Source organism: Mesoplodon mirus (genome assembly GCF_964341445.2).
Source record: "Mesoplodon mirus genome assembly, chromosome: 1".
Lineage (NCBI taxonomy): Eukaryota > Metazoa > Chordata > Mammalia > Artiodactyla > Ziphiidae > Mesoplodon > Mesoplodon mirus.
Genome location: NC_138976.1, coordinates 227341293 through 227352364, shown reverse-complemented (window position 1 = coordinate 227352364; position 11072 = coordinate 227341293). Strand labels below are relative to the sequence as shown.

Genomic DNA, 11072 nt, shown 5'->3' with positions numbered 1-11072 from the left:
GTGCTTCGCCTCAGGAGTTGAGTGACCTCTTCGTGTAGAATGCCAGCACTGTAAAATTCAGGAGCTAAACACAGTCCAGCTTCCCGGGAGAGACCAGAAGCCAGAAAACCTTGCAACGCCTACCACACGCCCCTGTTTGCCCTGTGTTTCACCAAAAAAAAAAAAAAAAAAAAAAGGCCCGACCCGCCTCCGCGCCATGAGTGCTGGGATAAGTAGTTCTCCTAAACCGCGAAGCGCTGGGTCAGATTGGAGCTCAGGTTGGCTCCCCGGAAGAAAACTACAATTCCCGTGGTGCCATGCGACAGAGTGGAGGGGGCGGGACGGGCAAGGGCGCAACGCGCTTGCGCAGGTCGAGAGCCGGAGGGAGGCGGAGGCGCCGTGGTCCAACTGCTGAGGAGTCTCCATGTGACAGTGAGCGGCGTCCCGGCTCTAGGCGACGCCAGGTTCTGGTTCCCGACCCCAAGCCCCGTCCACTGTCCCGGCGCCAGCAGACACCGGCAGGCCGGGGGCCCGCGGTGTTGTCCGGAGGCCGCGGGCGCAGAGTGAGTAGCAGCCGCCGGGCAGGTGCCTGAGGGACCGCCTAGACCCCGACGTCTCCCGAGAGGCGAGCGGCGCGGCGAGCGGAGTTTCTGTCAGCGCGGCGCCGCGAGCGCGGGGACATGAACGGCTTCACACCCGAGGACATGAGCCGCGGCGGGGACGCGGCCGCCGCCGTGGCCGCCGTGGTCGCCGCTGCCGCCGCCGCCGCCGCCGCCTCGGCCGGGAACGGGGCCGGAGCGGGCGCCGGGGCCGAGGTGCCGGGCGCCGGTGGAGTCTCGGCGGCGGGGCCCCCGGGAGCGGCCGGGCCGGGCCCGGGGCAGCTGTGCTGTCTGCGCGAGGACGGCGAGCGGTGCGGCCGGGCGGCGGGCAACGCCAGCTTCAGCAAGAGGATCCAGAAGAGCATCTCCCAGAAGAAGGTGAAGATCGAGCTGGATAAGAGCGTAAGTGACGGCGGGACGGGCCTGCCCTGCGCGCCCCGCGGGTGCTCTGGGAGCGGAGCAGACGCGACGTCGGTGGGGTGCGGGGCCCCCAGACCTGGGCGCAGCGCGAGCCCGTTCCGGCGTCTCTAGTAGGAAGCAAACAACAAAGTGCTGCAACTCGGCCCTCCGCCCGCAGCCGACAGGCTCGCGCGCCGCGGACCCGCGCCCGCGCGCGACCCCACCCGCGCCCTGCCTCCCCCTCCTCCTCCGCGGGGGCCGGGGCGCGAAACAAAAGGGGCGGCCGAGAAGAGGGCCCGGAGTAGCTGTCCTGCAGCCCGGCGGCTCCTTGTGGAACGGAGGCGCCTTCTTTGTTTTGCTGCCCGAGCCGGCGCTCGGCCCCGGGGAGCAGCTCCCACGGTCTGGGGAGCTACTAGGGCCTGACGCCGCGGGCGACGAGGATCCCGTTCCCCGTCCCGCAGGCGCGGGTGCAGGGTGCAGGGGACGCCTGGCTGCGAGCCGAGCGGCCGTGTCAGCATCCCGGGCAGCCGCTCCCAACGTGGGGAGCGCGCAGCCTCTGCGGTTTTGCCCTCCGGTTGGCAGCCATCAGGGTTTCTTTCTTCGTCCTTTCGCACGTCTGTTCTTTTGACCGTCACTGAGGTTTTTAGAAACGGCCATTTCCACTTATCGGAGCTTTGGGCGGCGGTAATAAATAACAAGATGCCAGAACCGGCACACATCGTGCATCTTTTTAGCTTGCACTTAGCTTAGAGGTTAATTTAAAAGCCTATTAGCTCAGTCCTCAGTTGTTTGTTTTTTTAAAGGAGTAATTGCTAATGTACGAAACCTGGTATTTCAGATGTTACCGTACAGCTCTCAGGTCTATGTAATTAAAGTTTCTGAAAAGTTTATTTGAGATACTTTCTGCCTATTCAGTTAGTTCCTCCGTCGTGTTCATGAGAAACTTTTCAGGTATACTTGAATAATTTCACATTGCTTTGGTTGGAAAAACGTATTACTGATAAATGCATTTATTTAATACCCAGAGAAGTTCATAATTCAAATTTAAATTTAGGATGTGAAATCAGCAACTTATTTGTAAAAATGGGTAGTTTTGTGCCCGATTATAATTTGAGTATTAAGTTAGCAAGGTTAGGAAGCATACATTACGGTATTTTAAAACGCTCTTTAAGTAGAGAAAATGCTATCAAATAGCAAAATTGTGAACAGCATCATTTTTCCCTTGTTAAGAAAAACAGCATGACTGAACTAATCTAGTTCACCATCGCTGCAATTTGATGACAGAATCCAGACGGTAGGAATTTCTCGTTCTTCTCTGCGTCTCGCTTCCCTTACTGGCACCTCTCCCCGCCCCACCCCCAGTCTTCTTAACAATATTGCCAGACATGGTAGGTTTTAACTGGGTTCAGGACTGGAGTAGAAAGAAACGTGCGTTGTCTTAACAATGGCCTGTTTGGACTGTTGTTTTTATTTTTAATAATTCGTGAATTATGTATTTTTAATACATAGACACATTTTACGGCAATCATAAGTAGTCTGTGAAACTTTTCTGTTTCAGGCAAGGCATCTTTACATTTGTGATTATCATAAAAACTTAATTCAGAGCGTTCGAAACAGAAGAAAGAGAAAAGGGAGTGATGATGATGGAGGAGATTCACCTGTTCAAGATATTGATACTCCAGAGGTAGGTGAAAGTTTTCGTATGTTAAATGTAAATTTTAAGCCCTCCATTCTGAAAGTTTTATTTAAAAAATATGAACAAATTTTAAAAATATTTAAAGCATTTGAAAAATCTGAAAATGAAAGCAAAATTAAATATGGCCAGTTAACATGCAGTTACACAATTGGACTTGTTACAGTTTCAATTGACAACTCTTAGAGCTCTGTTGTCTTATAAGTTCTTTTTTTTGGGTCCCTGGTCTTTAATAATTATGCTCAAAAGATTGAAGTGTTTAATACATTTGTAGTTTTGATTATATAAAAGGCATTTTTAATAATGGAGTTAAGTTTTCATTGTGTTGAAATTGCATTGTTGTTATATATAACAAAGCTAAGTCTTTAACAAATGATATGTTAATTTTTTCCAGGTTGATTTATACCAATTACAGGTGAATACACTTAGGAGATACAAAAGACACTTCAAACTCCCAACCAGACCAGGACTTAATAAAGCCCAGCTTGTGGAGGTATATATGAGTTTTAAGCTATTTAACCTTTAAATGAGCCTGTTCATACAAAAAAGGGTCATTAAATGCTAATGACATTGTTAATGTAGCATATATAACAATACCTTTTATCAGTAGTTAGAAAAATCAAAGTTAGTAAAAAATCTATTGTGGAAGAATCTAGTTGCCTAGAAATGTTTGTCTACCACTTAGGAAATTCCTTTGTGTAATGACTACTCAATGGATTGTGTGCAGTTTTCTAAGCATCTTCCAATAATGACTTTCAGAAATAGTGAGTGAAAGTTTTTTTAATTCTCATTCTAGAAACCTGTTTATTTTAAAATTCTATTTGTTAAGTAAACATTTATTGAACACCTAATTGAGGCATAATAAAATAAATTAATAAGCTTTGATGTCTTTGTTAGAATTTATTTTTTGAAGTTTTTGATGGAGTAGGTTTTACAGATAAGCCCCTAAACAGTATTCCCATACCTGGCTGATTTAACTATTTCAGAACTTGTCCTGGTTGATGTTAGTTTTATTTGAAGCACCCATGTTTTTACATCTAGAGGATGCAAAGACTTGTATCCAAGCTTTTACTTATAGTTTCTTGATATAGGACTTGTAGTACTTCAGTGAATTTTTAAAAATTGAGTGTGTTTGTGTTCTCAGGAAATAATAGAGCCAAGAAATCTGTACGTCATATTAAGATATTTATAGATTTATATGTTTGTACTTCAATCATATTTAAAATAAAAATGCTTAACCTATTCGACAGGATATAAGTAAATATGTAAATAAGCTTTCTCATATTCTTCAGCTTGAATTTAGTAATCCCAACATTTTCTAAAATGTGCATATTGAATAAGATAGAAGATGAGTAGAATGCCTTTTAACATTAAGATCCAGTATATTAACGCTTTAGCCAGAGCTGCATCTTTCCTTCTTGCCTAGGCAACAAAAATCTAATTTTTCTTTAAATTTGATTTAAAAGATCACATCCTTTTTGGATTGTATAGTACATTAATATAACATGAATATAGATACTGCCTGCCGTGATGAAACTATATTGATATATATATATACAGTATATACTGTATATATACAGTTACTAATCAAGTGAAGGTACCTTTGTTTTGGGACAAATGAGAACAGAAGAAATGATTATTTTAAATATGTATATTTTTTAAATGCAGAAATCAAACTTGAAGTTTTTGATAATCTGATCTTCTTTTTAAAAAGTTAAATTATTTCTAGAGCTATTTTCTTTTTTAGAAATGAGAAATCCAAATAGTCACGAGTGTTATAACTTACTCAGAAATGCAGATATTTACAAATGATTCCAGTGTTGAGTGACTGTCCTCCTTAAGTCTCTTAATTATCTTTCTCTTTAAGAAGTTTTATCTTCTAGAATCTAAATATGCATATCAGCGCCCCAGTTTAGTCTATTATACTTCTATTGGTAGTTGCAGTGCACAGAATGAAAAGGCAAGAAAGCAGGTAAACATTCTTCAGTGGACATCCCTTTTTCCCTTCTCATTTTCCATCAATAATTATTATTCAGAATAATTTTCAGGGAACCTTAACAAAAAATATTGCTAATGAATGAATGTAAGTTGTAGCAGACATATTTGTAAGATAATTCATGATTTGTTTCTATAGTACCAAAACTTTTTCAACTTAATGTTTATCCTTTTTCTGTAAGTAGAGACTAAACCATTATATGATGCATGTGGACTCCTACATTCTGTTCTATTTCATTGATATTTGAAGTTTAAGAGTAAAACTACTTAATTCCTAATCTAGATCTCAGTTATAGAATTCAAAATATGTAAAAGGAAATACACATTCTAATTAATATATAGTTAATTGAGTGGGCCAAGGGGTCCTTTGAAATCACACTATCTCTTGTTCATAATATCTTACTCATATGCTTTTCATCCTGTTGGTTCTTTGTTAAATTTATTTTTAAAAGGAAATAGCTCTTATCATCACACATTTTCTTTTGATGACAGTATTTTTTACCTAGTTAATAAAATCTGTTAATATCTATAATTTAATTTCGTCAATTTTTTTTTTCTTTATAGATAGTTGGTTGCCATTTTAGGTCAATTCCAGTGAATGAAAAAGACACCTTAACATATTTCATCTACTCAGTGAAGAATGACAAGAACAAGTCAGATCTCAAGGTTGATAGTGGTGTTCACTAGGAGAGATGGAGTTGAGAGTAAGACTTGGATGTTCATGTTAAGACTGCTTACTGCTTTTTCACATGTAGAAATGTTCCTTGTGTATTTTTTCTACAGAAGATTTTCTCTGGTTTTATTTTCTTTGTTTCTGAGTCTAATAATTAGTTGGAAACTCATGTAACATGAGCTTTCCTAGATTAAAAAATATTTTAAATAAAGGTTATTACTATTATAGTTGTTTCAGTGTATTTATTTTGTGAAACTTGATTTTTATTTTAAACTGACTTTTAGGGACCAGTATTAATTGAGATTTTAATGTGAAGATCATTTTGTTACCATTTTTCTTTTTTCTTTTTTTTAATTCTGAGGAGCTAGCAGAAGTAACAGATGTAGCACATTTGCTTTCTCTGGGACAGTCTGATTTGGAATTAAGGATATCCTAAATAATATGATTTTTTTAAAGTGCTTTTTAGTACTAACAGGTTTGAAATATCAGGAAGAACAAATAGTTTAATGCCTGCCTCCTTCCAAAGAAGACGTAATGTGTCAGCAAAGGTAAACACAGTGCTGAAAATTGAAACCTGAACATAGAATTAAATAGTTTGTTGTTTCTTTAAATTTTGTTTTAGTGAAAAGGTATCTATATGGCACAAATATAGAAAGAACGTCTGCACTGCCCCTTAATTTTCAGTCATGTTCTGTACTGTTTACACTGCAAATTAAAGCTAATAAATTGGAGAGATCTAGAAATCTAACAACATCTTAAAATTTTGGTCATACATAGCTTTGACTTGAGTTCTATTTTATTTCCTTTTTATATTTCATTCTCTATCAGTTTTCCCTTAAATATTTTTAACCTCTGCTTTTCCTGAGACTGTATTATTTAACCAGGGTCTTAGAGTTACAAATCAAATTTATAGCTTGTGACATCAGAACAGAACAACAGTTTCAGTGAAGTGTTCTGAGATTGTGGTACAAATTTCAGGATGGAAATGGCTGAGACCATTAATGTAGCTCAGGATATCTCAAGGTTGACATTTGGGCCTGATAATTCTTTATTGTGGGAGGCTGTCCTGTGTGTTGTAGGTTTGGCAGACTCACCGGAGTCCACACACTAGAGCCAGTAGAGCTCCCAAAGTGATAACCAAAAATATCTCTAGACATTGTCAAATGTCCCTGGTGGGGACAGAATCACCTCTGATTGGGAACTGCTATGTAGCCAAATTTAAAGAACATACTGGTTCAAAAAAAAAAAGAACATACTGGTTCAACAGAAGGTGAGTCTTTGTATTTTTAAATGTTCTGAGTGTACTGACAGCTAGAAAATAGTGGTGAACTCTAACGCTACTGGTCTTTGTTCCTGCTGTGACCATTTAAAGATTTATTTGCTGCTTTATTGATGAGCCAGAGCTTGTAATAGTTGGTATTACAGAAACCTCTGGTTTCCAGTACTCTAGAAATCTCCATGCGAAGTTTTTTTCTTAGCTGTATGAAGATGAACCGCATAGCTACAAGATGTGGTTTATTTGAAGAAAGTATTACCTCTATATTTTATATTTTTACCTAAATCTATAAAGACTTAGTTTTTCAATCGAAACTTGTCTGTAGGCTTATTTTTTCCTATAAAACCACACTCCATTCTTATGAAAAAAGCTTGAAATTATTTGCTGACATTAAAATGTATGTTTATGAATACAATGAATCAATGTTAGTTTCATACAATTATGTGCATAAAATGTAGTTGTATAAAAAAGTGAAAGAATAAGAGTTGAGTGTTGATTATCTAGTGAAATTAAATCCTTATTAGAGCAATTTAAAACATGAAAAATGGAGAACTTAAGAGCCTCCCCAAAGATGAGAGACTCAAGAAGCTGCAGTGTAAAAGTTTTACATAAAAATTTTAATTCTTTGCTGTTGGGTTTTAAAAATTACGAGTTTAGTGGAAATCTTTTTACTTATCTATATCTGAACAAGAAAAAGTAAATCTCTGTAAGTATATGGTTTACTTTTAATATTAGAGCACCAGGAAAAGAATCCAAATTTGACTACCTTTGGGGTCGAATGTGTAACAGCAGCTCAAGAAATAAGTTACTTGGTAACTACCTTTTACTGAATAATTTAGCAAAAGGCTAAAAATTAATGTCTGAAATAAATTTCTTTAAGAAAGTAAGCTCTATTATTTCTACATAAAGTTTTTTTTTAATTGAAGTTAGCCACTTTAAAGTGTACAATTTGGTAGTATTTAGTGTATTCACAATGTTGTGCAACCACCAGCTCTATTTTAAAAACTTTTCCTTACCCCATAGAAACGCCGATAAGTAACTACTCCCAATTCCACCTCTTCCCATCCCCTGATAACCTCTAATCTTTCTGTCTCTATGGACTTGCCTATTATGGATATATCATGTAAAGGGAATCATATAATACATGTCCTTTTGTTTCTGGATTTTTTTTTGCTTTAATATTTTCAAGGTTTATCTAAATTGCAGCATATATTAGTACTTTTTGCTTTTTATGGCTGAATAACATTCCATTGTGTGAATTTGTTTTTCCAATCATCCATTGATTGGAAAATGTGTTTTTCACAATTTGTTTTTCCAATCACAATTGGAAAATCACAATTTGTTTTTCCAGTCATCCATTGATGGACATTTAGATATTTGGATTTCCACCTTTGACTATTATGAATAATGCTGCTATAAACATTCGTGTACAAGTTTCTGTGTGGACATGTCTTCATTTTTCTTGGATATATATCTAGGAGTGGAGTTGCTGAGTCACATGGTAATTCTATAACGTTTTGAGGAACCTCCAAACTTTTCCATAGTGGCTGTATCATTGTACATTCCTAACAGCTATTTCTCCAAATTGCTAATACTTGTATTTCCTTTTTTTTTTTTTATTAAAGCCATCCTACTAGATGCGAAGTGATATCTCACTGCGGTTTTGATTTACATTTCTTTTCAGTTCCTTTGTTCATTTTTAAATTGGGTTGCTTTTGTTGTTGCTGAGCTGCAGTTCTTTTTTTTTTTTTTTTTTTTTTTTTTTTTGCAGTACGCAGGCTTCTCACTGCCGTGGTCTGTCCCGTTGCGGAGCACAGGCTCCGGACGCGCAGGCTCAGCGGCCATGGCTCACGGGCCCAGCCGCTCCGCGGCATGTGGGATCTTTCTGGACTGGGGCACGAAACCGTGTTCCCTGCATTGGCAGGCAGACTCTCAACCACTGCGCCACCAGGGAAGCCCCTGTAGGAGTTCTTTATTCTAGGTATTGACTCTACATCCAATATATGATTTACAAATATTTTCTCCCATTCTGTAGATTGCCTTTTCACATTCTTGTTAATGTTCTTTGATGCATAAAATTTTTATTTAGTACAATTAATTTTTTTCTTTTGTTGCTTATACTTTTGGTGTCAAGCCTAAGAATCCATTGCCAAATCCAAGGTTTTTTCTAGAAATTTTATAGTTTTAGCTCTTAAATTTAGGGCATTGACTCATTTTGAGTCAATTTTTGTATATGGAGTAAGGTAGAGTTCCAGCTTCATTCTTTTGAATGAGGTTATCCAGTTGTTCCAGCAGTATTTGTTGAAGAGACTGTTCTTTCCCCACTGAATGGTCTTGGCACCTTTGTCAAAAATCAATTTGCCATAGATGTTTTGGTTTATTTCTGTATTCTCAATTCTGTTCCTTTGGCCTATATTTCTATTAAGCCAGTACCGTACACATTTGACTACTGTAGCCTTGTAGTAGGTTTTAAAATCAGAAGGTTTGAGTCCTCCCACTTTGTTTTTCTTTTTCAGTATTGTTTAGGATATTTGGGGCCCCTTGCAGTTCCATATGAATTTGAGGATTGGCTTTTCTATTTCTGCAAAAAAAAAAAAAAAAAAAAAAAAACCATTAGAATTTTGATGAGGATTGTACTGAATCTGTAGATCGCTTGACAGTTGCCATGTTAAAAATGTTAAGTATTTCAGTCCGTGAACATGGATTATCTTTCCATTACTTTTAGGTCTTCTTTAATTTCTTTCTGTAATGTTTTGTAGTTTCCAGTGTACAGGTCTTTCACCTCTTTGGTTAAATTTATTCATGATATTTTATCCTTTTTGATGTTATTATAACTGGAATTATTTTGTTAATATCTTTTTTTGGATTGTTCCTTACTGGTATATAAAACACTGATTAGTGTGTGTTGACCCTGCACCTGTGCTGAATTCATTTATTAGCTCTAGTAGTATTTTTGTGGATTTTATGGTATTTTCTATATATGGAATCATGTTATCTTTCAATAGAGATAATTTTACTTCTTCCTTTTTAATTTGGATGCCTTTTATTTACTTTTCTTGCCAAATTGCTCTGACTAGGACTTATAGTACAATGTTGAGTAGTAGGGATGAAAACAGGCATCCTTGTCTTGTTCTTTATCTTAATGAAGACAGCTTTCAATCTTTCACCATTGAGTATAATGTTAATTGTGGATATATTGTAAATGCTCTTTATTTTATTAAGGAAGTTTCCTTCTATTCTTAGTTTGCTGAGTTTTTTAATCATGAAAGGGTGTTGAATTTTGTCAAATACTTGTTCTATAACTATTGAAGTAATCATGTTTCCCCCCCACTTTGTTCTGTTAATTTAGTGTATTACATTGAATTGTTTTCTTTGGTTGAACCACCCTTGCATTCCTGGGATAAATATCATTTGGTCATGGTGTATAATCCTTTTAGTGTGCTGTTGGGTTTGGTTTGTTAGTGTTTTGTTGAAGATTTTTACATCTATATTCATAAGGGATATTGTTCTATAGTTTCTTCTGCTGTCTTTATCTGACTTTGCTATCAGGATAATGCTGGCCTCATTAAATGTGTTAGAAAGTGTTCTCTCCTTTTCTATTTTTTGGAAAAATTTGAATAGGAGTGACGTTAATTTACCTTTTATCTTTTTGAATTCACTAGCGAAACCATCTCGTCTGGGACATTTCTTTGATGGAAAATTTTTGATTATTGATTCAATCTCTGTACTTATTATAGGGCAGTTGAGATTTTCTATTTATTCTTGAGTCAGCTTTGGTAATTTTGTGTTTCTAGGAATTTTTCCATTTCATCTAGTTTATTCAATTTGTTGTCATACAATTGTTCATAGTGTTCTCTTATAATACTTTTAATTTCTGTAAGGTTGGTTGTAATGTCCCTACTTTTATTTGTAATTTTAGTTATATGTGCTTTCTCTTTTTTTTTTTTTAGTAGTCTAGCTGAGGGTTTGTCAATTTTGTTGATATTTTATTTGGTTTCATTGATTATTATTTTTCTATTCTCTATTTCATTTATTTCTGCTCTAATATTTATTATTTTCTTTCTTCCACTGGCTTTGGATTAAGTTTGCTCTTCTTTTTCTAGTTTTTTTTTTTTTTTTCTTTTTTTTGGCTGCATTGGGTCTTCATTGCTGCACGCGGGCTTTCTCTAGTTGTGGTGAGCGGGGCTACTCTTCGTTGCAGTGAGCAGGCTTCTGATTGCAGTGGCTTCTCTTGTTGCAGAGCACGGGCTCTAAGTGTGTGGGCTTCAGTGTTTGTGGCACACAGGCTCAGTAGTTGTGGCTCATGGGCTCTAGAGCGCAGGCTCGGTAGTTGTGGCATGCAGGCTTAGTTGCTCTGCGGCATGTGGGATTTTCCCAGACCAGGGATCGAACCCGTGTCCCCTGCATTGGCAGGCGGATTCTTAACCACTGCACCACCAGGGAAGTCCCTCTAGTTTC

General features: G+C 38.1%; 1 protein-coding gene across 1 annotated transcript; it reads left to right on the top strand.

Moving 5' to 3' along the window:
* Positions 1–330: 330 nt before the first annotated feature.
* SAP30 (Sin3A associated protein 30) lies at positions 331–7815 on the top strand. The gene is made up of 4 exons (XM_082623504.1): positions 331–980; positions 2536–2661; positions 3065–3163; positions 5230–7815. The coding sequence occupies exons 1-4, from the start codon at positions 660–662 to the stop codon at positions 5350–5352; spliced, it is 669 nt and encodes a 222-aa protein (XP_082479630.1). The 5' UTR covers positions 331–659; the 3' UTR covers positions 5353–7815.
* Positions 7816–11072: the final 3257 nt, after the last annotated feature.